This window comes from Oryctolagus cuniculus, chromosome 3, assembly GCF_964237555.1.
Source record: "Oryctolagus cuniculus chromosome 3, mOryCun1.1, whole genome shotgun sequence".
NCBI classification, from domain to species: Eukaryota; Metazoa; Chordata; class Mammalia; order Lagomorpha; family Leporidae; genus Oryctolagus; species Oryctolagus cuniculus.
In genome coordinates this window covers 176,221,993-176,238,650 of record NC_091434.1, presented here as the reverse complement: position 1 = coordinate 176,238,650, position 16,658 = coordinate 176,221,993, and the positions used below count along the sequence as shown (strand labels likewise).

Here is a 16,658-nt window from a genome sequence, read left to right as displayed (position 1 = left end):
AGGGTTCCTTTAATCTTTCCCGTGTTCTATATTTGTGCCTGCTTTCTCTATCATTGAAGCCTGGCTCCCACTGTCCTAGCTTATGTGTGTATTTGTTCAGTGAAACTGTATTGTAGCCAATCTCCATCCACACGGGTCTGATCTCCTGGTGGGTGTCTTTGCTGTGCAGGCCCCAGTCACCACCAGGCGTACTGCCCTGCCTGCTCTGCTTCTCTGCTTGTGTGGAACCCAGTCGCCACGAGGCTTTTTTTCCTGCCCTTACTCAACTGAATTTCACTGACTTATTCCGGAAGGTTGGGTAGACAGCAGAGATTAGTAGATACTTTGCACAGTTTTCAAAATTACGTTGAAAGGAAGATGCTGCATTGGTTTCAATGTCATCTCTCCAGCCTCCCAAAACTTGCCAACTTAAACAAAAGATAAATGGAGAAACTTTACATACACTCGGTTCAAGACATGTTAAGTTTTCAATCCTGTTCACTATTTGCTTTTTCTGTCCCATCATATTATCATCATAATTTACAGCAATTTATATTGGCATTTCAATGTCTAAACAAATAGCAGTACATTTTTTCTGATGTATTTCTAAATCAAACTTAAAACCTTGAAAATGCATGTGTTTCCTGTGTCAGCAAGAATAATAACATACTGAGTGGACTTCAGATGAGGTCTGAAGTTTTTACACACTAAACCTTGAGACAGAAAGCTCAAACATGCCAGAAAAGCAGCAGAATTACAAGGATCTTATAAATAGGAAAGGTTTCCCAACTTACTGATAGTGAGATGCAATTGAGACTGACCAGGCTGTAGTTCACTGTGGGTGTACTAACACATTGTAAGCATGTTGAACCCAGAAACAGCAGTCTATGTTTCATACTGTATTTTTTGTATTCAAAATTCCTAGCTATAAATTTAAAACTCTAAATAAAACATACAGTAGTTTTACTTCTTCAATATATATTATCTTTCTACTAACTCGACAATTTTATTAGTTATTTGCCTTTATTTGCTTCCTGGATCAATCCATTTCTGACTCACAAAATCTCAGCTGCAATTTTTTTTTTTTCTCAGAACAGTTCCACATTTAATCTACTGAGGAGGTTAAATCCAGGGCTTTGAAGTAGTCACAATGTGATGGGCAGGGACACAATCATATTTTTTTTTTTGGACACAATAGTATTTTTACTGAAATAGTATTCATCCATAAAAGAAACAAACACAGCAAGCAAATATTATATTCTCTGTTTTCGAAAGGTGGCAGAGACCCAGACATTTCAGTATTAGAGCCCCTAAATCTTTAACTCATTGTTGACTGTAAGGAAATCATACCTTTGCACTAGTCACCTTGTCTAGGAATAAGTCAAGGTGTGTATTTTGTAAAGACTATTTGAGAAAGCAAAGCATGATTTCATTCCTTAAAATCTGTATTATCTATCACTGTAGAATGAATTGATCGAAACACACTGACTTGACACAGGAATCATCTATTGTCTTTCACTTTTCTGTGAGAGACTAGTTTTCTGAAGGAGACTAGTAATTCAAGAGCAGCTCGGTGGAGCAGATCCAGCTCCTCATGAGGCTGTAGTTCTGTGTTTCCGGGGCCGCGAGCATTGAAGGCCTCTCTAGGAGCCCTGCTTCAAGGTGGCTTAGTCACGGGGCTGGCAAGAGGCTGCTGACTGCCGGTGCTTCATCTAGCACCGCTTCACTTGAGAGTCCTAAGTCACGGCAGCTGGCTTTCCAAAGATGAAAATGTAAGCCCTAATGTCTTTATTTCTTAGTCATAGCAGTCACATTACACCATCACCTCTGCAGGATTCTACTGGTCACACAGGTCAGCGCTGGTTTGTTGGGGAAGATCACTAAATAAGGCCATAAATAATAGGAGTCTTTAACATTTCAACATGAAGATTTACTGCCATGTTGGAGGTTGATTACAAGCGTTTGTCATCTATCCCCCAAAGCTTCTTGTCTTTTTCACACAAAAAATATCCTTGTTGCCTTCCAAACCCCTCCAAAGTTACATTTCATTACAGCATCTACTCAGAATTCTGGAACTCATCATCTAAGCCGAACCAGATCAGAATTAAATGCTCATAGAGTTGGAGCAGTTGGGTTACATTTACTCACATACAACTAACTCATCAAGTATTTTTCTCTATGGAGGCTTTTGAAGTTTTACATCACCTGCAAACCCAATGCATAATGGAAGGATATGAACATAGAAACCAATGTAAATTCTTTTGTTCAAAAATGGGCAAAACAACAGCAGCTCAAAGAAATCGCAGGCCCATAGCAGCTCTGAAATCCAGTGGGCGGCCGGCGCTGCGGCTCAGTAGGCTAATCCTCCGCCTTGAGGTGCCGGCACACCGGGTTCTAGTCCTGGTTGGGGCGCCGGATTCTTTGCTGGTTGCCTCCCTTCCAGGCCAGCTCTCTGCTGTGGCCCGGGAGTGCAGTGGAGGATGGCCCAAGTGCTTGGGCTCTGCACCCCATGGGAGACCAGGAGAAGCACCTGGCTCCTGGCTTCGGATCAGCGCGGTGCGCCGGCCGCAGTGCGCCGGCCTTGGTGGCCATTGGAGGGTGAACCAAGGGCAAAGGAAGACCTTTCTCTCTGTCTCTCTCTCTCACTGTCCACTCTGCCTGTCAAAAGAAAAAAAAAAGAGAGAGAGAGAAATCCAGTGGGCATGTATTGGTGCATCTTTGTTGACTCAGCCCTGCTGTTTTCTGGAAATGATTCTCCATGACTCTGGGTTCAACTCTCCACATGCTCATTTTTGGCTCTCTGAGTCTTCCTTCTTTGTAACTGCATCATTTACTGTTCATAGGATTGTAACCTCCTTTTATTTTGCACCATTACATCCCATTGAGTGAGTAAGAGCTGGCGGTGATCCCTCCAATAGAGTTCTCTTTAAAAAGGGCATGTTTCCTACAAATACTCAGGTTTACTCCATTCAGAAAAAGACACACCCATGATCTCATAAGGATAAGCTTTTCCCCTGAGCCTCTCCTCACCTCCTGAGGGATCATGCCCTTAAGTTTGTTAGAACCTCTATTGTTTAAGAGAAGCTGAAGTTCACTTAGAGTTTTGTTCTCCCCCAATGGTTCTGTGATACATGACATAATATTTATTAAATATTTTCTGAGTCCTTAACTTGAATTTACAGTTGTAGTTATCATCTTTAGCCAGGGTTTTCCCAGTATCTGATTGGCCTGGAAGTTAATTTTTGTATCACTAATTCCATGAATGGACTGGAATTAAGAAAACACTTAATTTCAAATCCATCAAGTTCTTATCTCTTCATATTTAACAGTACTTCTTTGATTTTTATCTTGTTTGGCTCTTACTACTAATAGAAATAAAACGCTAGCTAGCATCTTCAATACCCTGCCCAGAAATTTCCCCAGCTATTTATATGAATCAGTAAGTGCATATTTTTCCTTTCTGCATTATCACAGAACGTTGATATACTTTCTACCACAACATAAAATGGATCCAATTTTCTCCAATCTACGATAACATTTTCCTGAGCTTCCTTTAAGCAATTACCTACAGCCTCCTCAAGAACCATTAGGCTTCTGGTCAATAGTTCTTTTAGGCTTATCCAATTTGTTTGCATATCCCAGTCTATATGTCACTGCCACGTTGGTTGGTGTTTGTTGTAATTCTCTCCCAGTACTAACTTACATGTATCTACTGCTACATAACAAATTGTCCCCTAAATTAACTTAGAACCTTTATGATCATTTGTTAACTCTCATGGGCCTCTCCATAAGACTGATCATGGCTCAGCAGTGACTTTCCATAAAGTGAGCTTCTTGGAGACCAAGTTGGAAGCTAACCTTGGCAGTCACGCATTACTACCACTTGTACAGTTTTCTGAAGTCCACAGAAGCCAACCCTAATAGAAGAGGGAAGGAGACTACCACAGAGTATGAATACCAGGAGGCAAGATAATGGGCTTCTTCTTGGAAACTTTTCAGATAAGGCAAAGAAAGAGGAAAATTACATTTCAATGGATATGTACCATTTTGTCATATAATTATCTTCTAGAATATATCCCTTGTAGGAAAATGAAAGGACTTGACAGTCTCTAACTTCAACACTATCAAGACCAAACAGAACATTGTTATGAGTGACTGATGTCTTGTGCTATGAAGTTAATTATATGCAATTCATAGTGATTGGTGTTTATGCAGCTGCTTTGCCTTAGAGAAGTTCTTATTCTCACAAATAGATCGAAGCGTTTTGAAATCTCTCAAAGCTAGTGTGAATATTTAGAGACTCTCAAATGTTCAAAAATACAGAACAAAATGATAGTCTGTTAAAAATGGTCAATAAAGTTACAGCTGGGTATTTTCTGTCTGCCAAGTTTAGACATTAAGCCCCATTCAATTTTGTCTTGATTAAACAATTGAAAATCATATGTATGCACACAACTAGTCTAAATAAACTGCTTATCTAAAATCAGCATTTTTCTGATGGGACTAAGTCAATGCAAATGAAAAAGTGTGACTTACAGAAAAAATACATACATGTGTGTGCACATACACAAACCTTAAACTGACATTGAAGTAGAGCCACTTGATATTTTTAAATCAAGAAATTAATTTAAATATAATTCTACCTTTATGTAGCACTATATTGATGGAAAAGAATATGCGCAACTATAATTGACCCTCAAAGGAGATTCAAGTGACAGTTACTAGACATTGTAACCCATTGACAAAGGCAGAAAGATTTATGTTATTCAAAACTACTGTCACTAGTCAAAGAGTAAGCTTGTAAAAATCACTTAATGTCCAATTTCTGTTTTGTTTTTAAGATATATTGATTTATTTTAAATCCAGTGTTATGGATCTGATCCAATTTCCTGCCTCTCACGCCCTATGAGACAGCAAGCAATGATTCAAGTACTTGGGACCCTACGAACCGTATGAGAGACCTGGTTTCCTGATTCCTAACTTTGGCCTGAACAATTCTTGCAGGCATTTGGGGTGTGTGTGGGGGAGCAATCCGGACTAGACTGAGTTACTGGAATTAAGACTTATTCTGTGCATCTGCTCTCCCACAATATGGCGCTGGGAGAGGAGAAAACAGCTTCTACGCAGCTGCCTCCAGTTCAACCAATAAACTGTAGGACCTACTCCTGATTGGAGGAGAGCAGCGTACTCGGCGTGTGGGCAGCCGAGTTGGGATTGGCAGAAGAGGACTATAAGGGAGGAGAGAGACGGCATGCACCAGGAACATCTATGGGGAACATCTAGCTGAAGGAACACCTGTGCAGCCCCCGAGACGAGCCGGCCGGCGGTGTGCCGTTCCCCTGCGGAAGTGGGGAATGCGGCCAGGGGGAACTGCCCTTCCACGGAGGTGGAAGGGATAGTAGCCAACCCGGGAAGAACCAGCAGCAAACCCGGGGAGGGCCGAGCAGACGAAAGAACAGCGCTGGGTCCTGTGTCGTTCCTCCACGAAGACGGGGAGCGACATAATGGTGCCGTGACTCGGATATGAAGCCTAGGCAGGGTCTTGTGTCGTTCCTCCACGAAGAGGGGGAGCGACATAATGGTGCCGTGACTCGGATATGAAGCCTAGGCAGGGTCTTGTGTCGTTCCTCCACGAAGAGGGGGAGCGACATAATGGTGCCGTGACTCGGATAGGAAACCTAGCTCGGATAGGAAACCTAGGACGGATAGAAAACTTAGGAGGGAAGAAACGTGACTCGGATAGGAAACCTAGCTTGGATAGGAAACTTAGGACGGATATGAAACTTAGGAGGGAAGAAACGGGAAGAATTGGGAAAATATCGGAGAGAGAAACTAGCAAACAGCCTAGGGAAAAGCCGGACGAAAAAGGAGCCGGAAGAAGCTATTGAAAGCCTAGGCATAGACTCGAAACAGCCTAGGGAAAAGCCGGACGAAAAAGGAGCCGGAAGAAGCTATTGAAAGCCTAGGCATAGACTCGGATACGGACTACGGGGGGAAGCTGGGAGAAATCTCTAAGGTCGAAAGCGAAAGTGAAAGCTAGAACAAACAGACTCCGACGCGGACTGTGGGGAGAGGCCAGGAGAAATGAGGGAGGAGTATCGTTGGAGGAAAGCTTGGGGAAACATACCGGGTAGAGAAAAATGTTAGGGAAATTGAAGCCGCGGGGGGCAGGCCAAGGCGGAAACGAAAGCCACTTTGGGGTTCTCAAGTTAGCCCGGGAATAGGGGGCGAAAAGTTAAAACCAGAAGCTGAGACGCAAGCCAGATTGGGATCCGTCTGATTAGCCCGGGGAGCAAAGGACGGGAAGCCAAACCGTGGGGCGGAGACGTACGCTGGGTTGAATTCGCCAGGCTAGCCCGGGGAACTTAGATTGAATCCTAGTGGCGGACACGTAAGCTACGCTGTGTTACTCGCGGAAGCCGCCGCGTGCAGAGAGAGCACGGGGCGTGAGTAGATAGGGAACGGGGCTGGCGTAGGCCGTGGTTCAGACGCGAAAGGGTTAAGCGTCGAGACCGCGGAGCGCGCGAAGCCGAGCCGCGCAAAGCCGAGCCGCGCAGATGAGGCGCGGGCTGAAGCTGCGCGGAGCCGTGAAGCTGCCGGCAGCGCGAGGCGCCGGGAAGCTGCAGGGATAAGAGAAACAGAAGTTTTAGAAGTAAAGTGAGAGAAATAGGAATGCTGGAAGATAGAAGTGGAATGGGAGAAATAGGAATGCCCGGAGATAGAGAAATAGAGAAATAGAAAGGCCTCCCCTCAACATGGCAACGAGAAAGTTTGGATTCGGTCTGCCTGATTAAGTGAGGCGATGAGCACGATGAGCACCTGCGGGCAGCTAGCAGCTTATGCGCCGCAGGTCACCGAAGACAGGCACGAATTAACATCAGTAAGGCTTCCCCACAATACAACAATATTAAGCTTGGATTCGGTCTGCCTGATTTAAGGCGGTAAGCGCCAGCAAGCAGCTCGACCAGAGTATGAGCTGCAGGTCACTGAAGATAGGCACAAACCAACACTAATAAGTCTCCCCCACAATACGGCAATGAGAAGGCTTGGATTCGGTTTGCCTGATAGGTTTTGTAAACACCTGCAGGCAGTTCTAGCAGAGCAGAGCATGCGCTGCAGGGCACCGAACACAGGCACGCATCAGCGCCTAAAAACCTCCTCACAATGGTGAAGAGAGGACCCGGATTCGGTTTTCCTGATTGATAGGACTTGTAAGAGCCTGTGGCAACTCTAGCAAGTAGAGCAGAGTGTGTGCCGCGGGACACCGAAGACAGGCGCGTATCAACGCCAAAAATAAAAAGAAAGGGGGATCTGTGGGGGAGCAATCCGGACTAGACTGAGTTACTGGAATTAAGACTTATTCTGTGCATCTGCTCTCCCACAATATGGCGCTGGGAGAGGAGAAAACAGCTTCTACGCAGCTGCCTCCAGTTCAACCAATAAACTGTAGGACCTACTCCTGATTGGAGGAGAGCAGCGTACTCGGCGTGTGGGCAGCCGAGTTGGGATTGGCAGAAGAGGACTATAAGGGAGGAGAGAGACGGCATGCACCAGGAACATCTATGGGGAACATCTAGCTGAAGGAACACCTGTGCAGCCCCCGAGACGAGCCGGCCGGCGGTGTGCCGTTCCCCTGCGGAAGTGGGGAATGCGGCCAGGGGGAACTGCCCTTCCACGGAGGTGGAAGGGATAGTAGCCAACCCGGGAAGAACCAGCAGCAAACCCGGGGAGGGCCGAGCAGACGAAAGAACAGCGCTGGGTCCTGTGTCGTTCCTCCACGAAGACGGGGAGCGACATAATGGTGCCGTGACTCGGATATGAAGCCTAGGCAGGGTCTTGTGTCGTTCCTCCACGAAGAGGGGGAGCGACAGGTGTGAACCCATGGATGGAATTTCTCTTCTCTATCTCTCTCTTACTCTTTCTCTCTCTGACTTTCAAATAAAGTGAAAGTCAATAAACACAGTGGTTTGATATATTTTTTTAAAGATTGATTTATTTACTTGCAAGGCAGAATTACAGATAGAGATAGAGACAGAGACAGAGAAGTCTTCCATCTGCTGGTTCACACCTCAGATGGCAGCAAAGGCTGAAGCTGAGCCCATCTGAAGCCAGAAGCCAGGAGCTTCTTTTGGGTCTCCCACATGGGTGCAGGTGCCCAGGGACTTGGGTTATCCTCCACTGCTTCCCCAGGTACATTAGCAGGGAGCTGAATCAGAATTGGAGCAGCCAGGGCTTGCACCAGCATCCATATGGGATGCCAGCACTGCATGCCGGGGCTTTAACCTGCTGTGTCACAGTGCTGGCCCTTTGATCTATTTTTTTTTAAATCTTAGTGGCCAACCCTTATCCCTAAATTTATTTCTTCAAATAGTCTTTTGAATTTTATGTCTTGAGAAATCATTTGTAATGCAAAATTCTATTTGGATTAAGTTAAGCATTGATCCACACAGAAATTTACTTTAATTGATCATAGTAAATTTAACTTCTTGATATCTGAATAACAGGCATCTTGACCTTTTAAAACAATAAATATTGAAGGTGCAAGAGAAAGGAAGTTGAATAGCTGAGAAAAATCTAAATTTTATTGTCCTAATCTCTAAAAGCAGCTCAGATAAGAATGTGTAACAGGGAGTCTTCAACAGCAGAGAGAGAGATGACCAAGTGGAAAAGATGTCAAAAGAGAAAATTGCAATGACATTAGACCCCAGAGACAGATATTAACCTGATAACCCATTACAGTTCAACACTGACATCTTCCCCTGAAATAATCTCACATCCACAAAAGACTTCACTCTTCTACACTGAATGACATCAGCAAAGGTAGAAGAAACACAGTAGTTGGATATGATGGCTGTAGCAATATAAAATACCTATGAGACTATTACTGAAGCCTGCTGTACACAGAGTTGAAAATTCCCATTTCTTCTGTTTCACAGGTTTTCTGAACCAGATGAATAACTCCAGTCACTCTGTTCTTCAGCCCTCATTCCAAGGATGCATGCAGCTCATTCAAGTGGATGATCAACTTGTAAATTTATACGAAGTAGCACAAAGAAAGCCGGGAAGTTTTGCAAATGTCAGCATTGACATGTGCGCCATCATAGACAGGTAAATGGTCTTTTCATCCTATGTCAAGTCCTATATGCTTTCTAAATTCATGTTTTTGCTTCAGGATAAGTGAAATACTTAGAAGAAAAGGAACAAAGGCAAAACAGAAAAGCATGTTGGGATTTACCATTTACAATGCTTATGCTGCAGTTTGAATAAAATACAGCTCTCAACACATGCAGAAATTTAACCCCCAAAGTCATAAATTGATAGTACTAAGAAGTTTGGAAAAAATGCAGTTACGGTGTTTGGGAAGTGGGAGTGGTGGGAGATTCTCCACGTATGGTTCACATGAGTGGGTTGGTTAGAAAACCTGACTCAGGTCAGCCACGGTCTCTGATTCCTAGCTGGCCATGCGATCTTTCCCCTGCACATTCTCCAACTTTGCCATCTTTAACCTCACTGGCAGACGAAACAATGTGGCTGACGTGATCTTGTACTGCGAACCTCCAAAACTGTGGACCAAAATAAGCTTCTTTCTTTCATAAGTAGGAACTTCCTGATAGTGATGGAAATCTGATACAGAAAATTGGTACTGAGGAATAGAGTGACATCTATAACTATGTCTAAAAATGTAGCTGCTGCTTTAGAATTGGTTTACTGGCAGATTTTGGAAGAGTTCACAGGAGCAGGCTCAAGCTCACCCAAGGACACTGCAGAATTCCTTTCCCTGCATCCAGCTGGCTGTAGCCTTTATTCAAGTAGGCCCAAGTATGGTTTGTGCTAAGAGCACACCTGGATGTTGTCAGTGTGAGACTGATTTTTTGGTGCATGCGGAATGTAAGAGTTATGAGGTCCTGGTGGTGTCCACTGTAATTTCAAAAAAAGGCTGGGAGACCAGGCAGTTGTACCACAGGGTTGGAGGCCCTGAATAGAGTCCCTGATGAGGTGTTGTGTAATGAACTTATGTGACTGAAGTTGGTATGACTGCTCTTGGGAGGTAAATCAACCAGCAATGTGCACCTGCCTGGGAAAGTCGCATGTATCTGAGGGTGACCTTGGAGAACAGCCACCTGGGCAGTAACCAAGACAGCCATAGAAGTATGGAGGCCTCCACCTAGATTTCAAAGGATGTTTTGGGTAACCTGGAGGCCTGGGCAAGCCCTGCAGCAGGGTGGACCCACTGTAGACAGCCCCCAATAAGGTAATGCCAAGCCAAAAGGTAGCATTAGAACTGTTGCAGCAAATCCCCACCGGGGAAATGCCTAATAGAGCTGCAGATACAGGATTTCAACTGTGAGAAATGGCAAATCACAACCCCCCAAATCACAGGGCTGGGTGTGTGTGTGTGTGTGTGTGTGTGTCACTACACCCATCACCATGTAGCTAGGATTTTTGAACATGAAATTTCAAGATGTAACATTTGATCTCGTAGGATTTGCTCTTGTCTTGGTCCTATTATTGCTATGACCTTTTTCAGAATGAAAATGTGTATCATGACCTGTAACACCCAAGTATGTAACTTGCTTTTGCTTGCACAAAACCTCATAGCTGGGGAGTTTGCCTTGAGTCTCAGATAGAATTTTGGATTTGAAACTTCAGAATTAACGTTGGACTGAGTTATGACTTTGGAACTATAGAGAAGGGAATGATGGTATGTGAGAAGGACTTGCGTTTTGGGGAGCCAGGGGCAGAAAGTGGTTGTTAGAATGGGATGTAACTTCCAATTGCCTGTAGATATTTAAGTCCTAATATTATAATTTGGTGGCACAAAGAAAGGTAGAAACTTAAGCCAATTACAATGTTAGGTAGGTGAGCCAAGTAGGAAGACCTTGGAACATCTGAGTTATTATCAGAGGGTTGACTTTGACAGCTGAGTTGGGTCTAGCCTCTCCCTCTCCTTCCTGGCTCACTGTGTGTTCATTCTTCTGTACATACTCTACCTTTGCTATCCACCAACCTCCATCCTCAGCAAGTGGCCAAACCAATGGGGACAGCCCAATCTGGGATGCTGACCCTCCAAAACAATAAAAGGCAATAAAAAAACTTGTCTTAGATATGTAGTTACAGCGAACAAAAAGATGACAAATATAGCCTATTTTAGCCCTTATATAACGTTATCAGTGATGATGACATTGGAAGACAAGGATTTATATGTTTATATGATAGAACAATCTGTGTTGTCACGTTTATACATCAGCCTCCCTCAGGATGTGAACATTGTATACATAGTTTTGCAAGTAACATCTGGGTGATAGAGCGACTGCTACACTTCATTGGTCATTTTGCTCTCTATGCCAACAAGCGGAATGTCTTGTCTTTCCCTGTGTTGGTCAGGACTTGGCTTTAGCATATTGTCCCTCCAAAGACCCTTTCTGGAAGCAAGGATTTATTATAAAATAAAAATGGGCAAATGGGAATTTACTGTTGCAGAAGACTTAGAGTAACTGAATCTGCTTGCAAAACACACACATCAAAATAGCAAAGTCTGATCACTGTTTCTGAAGATCTGAAAGGTGCTTTTCAGGAAAACTCCAGCTGAATTCTCATACAGGAGCAAAATACACCTCTTTTAATAAATGTTATGATAGTACTGCTTATGCTACCTAAATGTACTTGAAAAAAATTTATTTCATTCCAACATGTTGGGAGAGAGATTTTATCCTGAGAGTTAATTTCATTATTATATTTTGGAAAAATGAAAGTTCTTTAAAATAGTTTGTTATTCTTAAATAACATAGCATTCCTTCCTTAGTCTGCCTGCAACAAAATGCAAACATTAGGTTTCTAATAAACATTTCATTTAAAAGAGATCCTTAGAAATGCATTTAAATACATGTAATAAATCTTAAAAATATGCAAAATTTATTATGAAGTAACAAAAATGTTCATGTGAATGGTAAATTATAGTTTATGGTGTGTATAAAATATAGCATTTTAACTTTTTTCCCCAGAAACCTTTCATTTAAAGAATATGAGGCCAGCGCCGCAGCTCACTAGGCTAATCCTCCGCCTTACGGTGCCGGCACACCGGTTCTAGTCCCGGTCAGGGCGCCGGATTCTGTCCCGGTTGCCCCTCTTCCAGGCCAGCTCTCTGCTGTGGCCAGGGAGTGCAGTGGAGGATGGCCCAAGTGCTTGGGTCCTGCGCCCCATGGGAGACCAGGAGAAGTACCTGGCTCCTGCCATCGGATCAGTGCGCTGCACTGGCCGCAGGGCACCGGCCGCGGCGGCCATTGGAGGGTGAACCAACGGCAAAGGAAGACCTTCCTCTCTGTCTCTCTCTCACTGTCCACTCTGTCAAAAAAAAAAAAAAAAGAATAAGAAGAATATGAACAATTCATTTCATAAATACAAGTTTAAGAACATAGTGAGTCTTCCCACCATACCGGCCCTCTCACCCATACTCCTACCACTCTTCCTGCTCCCCTTCCTATTCCCATTCTTACTTTTTACAAAAATCTATTTTCTTTTTTTTAAGAATTATTTTATTTATATGAGACAGAGTTACAAAGAGAGGTAGAGCCACAGAGAGAGAGAGAGAGAGGTCTTCCATTCCACTGATTCACTCCCCAAATGACCTCAACGGCTAAAGCTGAGCTGAGCTGAGCTGATCCGAAGCCAGGAGCTTCTTCCAGGTCTCCCACGTGGGTGCAGGGGCCCAAGCACTTGGGCCAACTTCTACTGCTTTCCCAGGCCATAGCAGAGAGCTGGATCAGAGCACGAGCAGCCGGGACTAGAACCAGCACCCATATGGGATGCCAGTGCTGCAGGCCAGGGCTTTGACCTGCCTGCACAGCACAGGCCCCAGATCTATTTTCAATTAGCTTTATGTACATATGATTAACTCTATACTAAGTAAAGAGCTCAACAAATAGTATGGAAAAAATGGTCCTGAACAGTTGAGACAAAGGCTGTTCAGTCATTGCATTTCAAAGTGTCAATTTCACTTCCATAGATTACCTTTTGGATGCTCTAACAGTTATCACTGATCAGGGAAAACAATGGTATTTGTCCTTTTGGGACTGGCTTATTTCACTAAGTATGGTATTTCCCAGTTTCATCCATTGTGTTGCAAATGACAAGATTTTAGGTTGTTATTGTTGTTGTTGTTGTTTTTGACAGAGTTAGAGAGATAGAAAGGTCTTCCTTCCATTGGTTTACCCTGAAATGGCTGCTACAGCCAGCACTGTGCCCATCCGAATCCAGGAGCCAGGTGCTTCTCCTGGTCTCACATGCAGGTACAGGACCCAATGACTTGGTCCATCCTCCACTGCCTTCCCGGGCCACAGCAGAGAGTTGGACTGGAAGAGGAGCAACCAAGACAGAATCCGGCACCCCAGCTGGGACCACAATCCAGGGTATCAGCGCCGCAGGTGGAAGATTAGCCTAGTGAGCCAAGGCACCGGCAGATTTCATGTTTTTTTTTTTTTTTTTTTTTTTTTTTTTTTTTAACCTCTGTGTAGTATTCTGTGGTGTAGATATCCCATAATTTTTTATCTAGTCTTCAGCTGACAGACATTTGGGTTGATTCCATATCTTAGCTATTGTGAATTGTGCTACAGTTAGCTCCTTTGTCAAACAGAATTTGGTTGTAGATGTGTGGATTGATTTATGTAGTTTCTATTCTATTCCATTAGTCTACCCATCTGTTTGCCAGTACCAGGCTGTTTGATTATAACTGCTATGTAGTATGTCTTGAAACCTGGTATTGTGATACCTCTAGCTTTGTTTTTGTTGTATAAATTTGCTTTAGCTATTTGGGGTCTCCTGTGTTTCCATACGAATTTCAGCATTTTTTCTATGGCTGAGGAGAATGTCCTTGGTATTTTGATTGGTATCACATTGAATCTGTAAATTGCTTTGGGTAGTATGGACATCTTGATGATATTGATTTTTCCAATCCATGAGCATGGAAGATTTTTCCATTTTTAATGTCTTCTTCTATTTCTTTCTTTCATGTTTTGTAATCCTCATCATAGAGATCTTTGACATCCTTGGTTAAATTTATTCTGAAATATTTGATTTTTTGGTAGTTATTGTGAATGGGATTGATCTTACAAATTATTTCTCAGCCATGGCATTGTTTGTGAATACAAAGGATGTTGGGGTTTTTGTGTTGATCTTTTATCTTGCCACTTTACCAAAAACTTCTGAGTTCCAGTAGTCTTTTAGTGGACTCTTTTGGATCCCCTATATATTGAATCATGTAATTAGCAAAGAGGGATGCTTTGACTTCCTCCTTCTCAATTTGTATCCATTTTATTTCTTTTTCTTGACTAATGACTCTGGCTAAAACTTCCAGTACTATATTGAATAGCAATGGTGAGATTGGGGATCCTTGTCTGATCTGAGTGGGAGTGCTTCCAGTGTTTCCCCATTAAATAGGATGCTGGCTGTGGGTTTTTCATAAATTGTGTTTAGGGATGTTCCTTCTATATCCAATATTCTTAAAGTTTTCATCATGAAAAGGTGTTGTGTTTTATCAAATGCTTTCTCTGCATCTGTTGTTCTTCAAGTTGTTAATGTGGTGTATCATATTGATTTGTGAATGTTGAACCATCCCTGCATACCAGGGATAAATCCCATTAGATCCAGGTGAATAATCTTTCTATATGTTGGATTTGATTGGGTAGTATTTTGTTGAGGTTTTTTGCATCTATGTTCATCAGGGAAATTGGTCTGTAGTTCTCTTTCTCTGCTGCATCTTTTTCAGGTTTAGGAACTAAAGTGATATAGATTTCATAGAAGGAGTTTGCGAGGATTCCCTCTCTTTCAATTGTTTTTGACTAGCTTGAGAAGAATTGGAGTTAGTTCTTTAAATGTCTGGTAGAATTCAGCAGTGGAGCCATCCGGTCCTGGGCTTTTCTTTGCTGGGAGGGTATTTATTACTGATTCATTTTCCGTCTTGGTTATGGGTCTGTTTAGGTGGTTTTATGTCTTCATGGCTCAGTTTAGGTATGTTTAGGTTGTGTATGTCCAGCAATCCATTTCCTCTAGGTTTCCCAATTTGTTGGCATACAGCTCTTTGTAGTAATTTTTGATGTTTGTTTTTATTTCTGTGGTATCTGCTGTTACATTTCCTTTTTCAGCTCCAGTTTTATTGACTTGGGTCTTCTCCCTCCTTTTTTGGCTTAGTTGGGCCAGTGGTGTGGCGATTTTGTTTACTTTTTCAGAAAAACTGCTCTTCATTTTGCTGACCTTTTGAATTTTTTGTTTCAGTTTTGATTACTCTCTAATTTTAATTGTTTCTTTTCTCCTACTAGTTTTGGGTTTGGTTTGTTGTTTTCCTAGGTTCTTGAGATGCATTGATAGCTCACTTATTTGGTGCCTTTCCATTTTCTTGATGTTGGCACCAATTGCTATAAACCATCCTCTCAGCACTACTTTTGCTGTGTCCCATAAGTTTTGATATGCTGTATTGTCGTCTCCATTTGTTCCCAGAAATTATTTGATTTCTCTTTTGATTTCTTCTGTGACCCATTGTTCGTTCATGTTGTTCTGAACGTCTGTGTTTGCCTGTGTTTGCGTATGTCCTAGAAAGTCTTCTGTTGTTGATTTCCAGCTTCATTGCATTATGGTCAGAGAAGATGTGTGGTATGATTTTTATTTTTTGAATTTGCTGAAATTCAATTTATGGCCTAACATGTGGTCAATCCTAGAGAAAGTTCCATGCACTACTGAAAAGAATGTGTATTCTGCAACTGTAGGATGAAAAGCTCTGTAGATATCTGTTAGGTTCATTTGGTCCCTAGTGTCAATAAACTCTACTGTTTCCTTGCTGATTTTCTGTCTGGTTGATCTACCCATTGCTGAAAGTGGGGTATTGAAGTCCCCCATTACTATTGTATTTGAGTCTATGTCTCCGTTTAGATCTCTTAACTTTTTTATAAATAACCAGGTTCCCTGTAATATGTAATGAGGTGTATATACATTTATAATAGTCACAACTTACTGTTGAATTGATCCCTTAATAATTATATAATGCCCTTTTTTGTCTTTTTTTTTAACAATTTAGTCTATTTTTTTTCTGATATTAAGATGGCTATACCAGAATTTTTTTTTTTTTTTTTTTTTTGGTTTCTGTTAGCATGGAATATCTTTTTCCATCTTTTCACTTTCAGTCTGTGTTTATCTCTGTTGATGAGATGTGTTTCTTGTAGGTAGAAAATAGATGGGTTTTGTGTTTTAATCCACTCAGTCTGTATCTTTTTGGATACTTGAGGCCATTTCCATTCAAGATGACTATTGATAAGTAATGCCTTGGCGCAGCCATTTTTCCATAAATATTCCTATTGTTTAATTTGGATTTCCTTTGTGCTTTTACTGGGAGATTTTCTGCCTTCAGCTTCTTTCATAGTGATGTCCCTGTTTCTGTGTATAGCACACCCTTTAAATTTCTGTTTGTTATGGAAGGTATTTATTTCACCCTCATTCATAAATGAGAGGTTTGCAGTGCACAGTATTCTAGGTTGACATTTTTTTCTCTTAAGATTCGGAATATATTTTGCTGTTCTCTTCTAGCCTGTAGGGCCTCTGATGAGAAGTCAGCTCTGAGTCTAACTAGAGATCCTCTGAAAGTAATCTGGCGTTTCTCTCATGAACATTTTAGAATCTTTTCTTTATGCTTTACT

The 16,658-nt window shown here is 42.3% G+C and overlaps 1 protein-coding gene across 1 annotated transcript in view; it reads left to right on the top strand.

Moving 5' to 3' along the window:
• CNTNAP2 (contactin associated protein 2) overlaps positions 1–16,658 on the top strand; it is a 2,389,242-nt gene that overhangs the window by 1,321,061 nt on the left and 1,051,523 nt on the right. Inside the window, exon 10 of the mRNA XM_008258071.4 lies at positions 8,916–9,087. Coding sequence (XP_008256293.2) covers positions 8,916–9,087 — 172 coding nt within the window. The remainder of the gene's footprint in view (positions 1–8,915; positions 9,088–16,658) is intronic.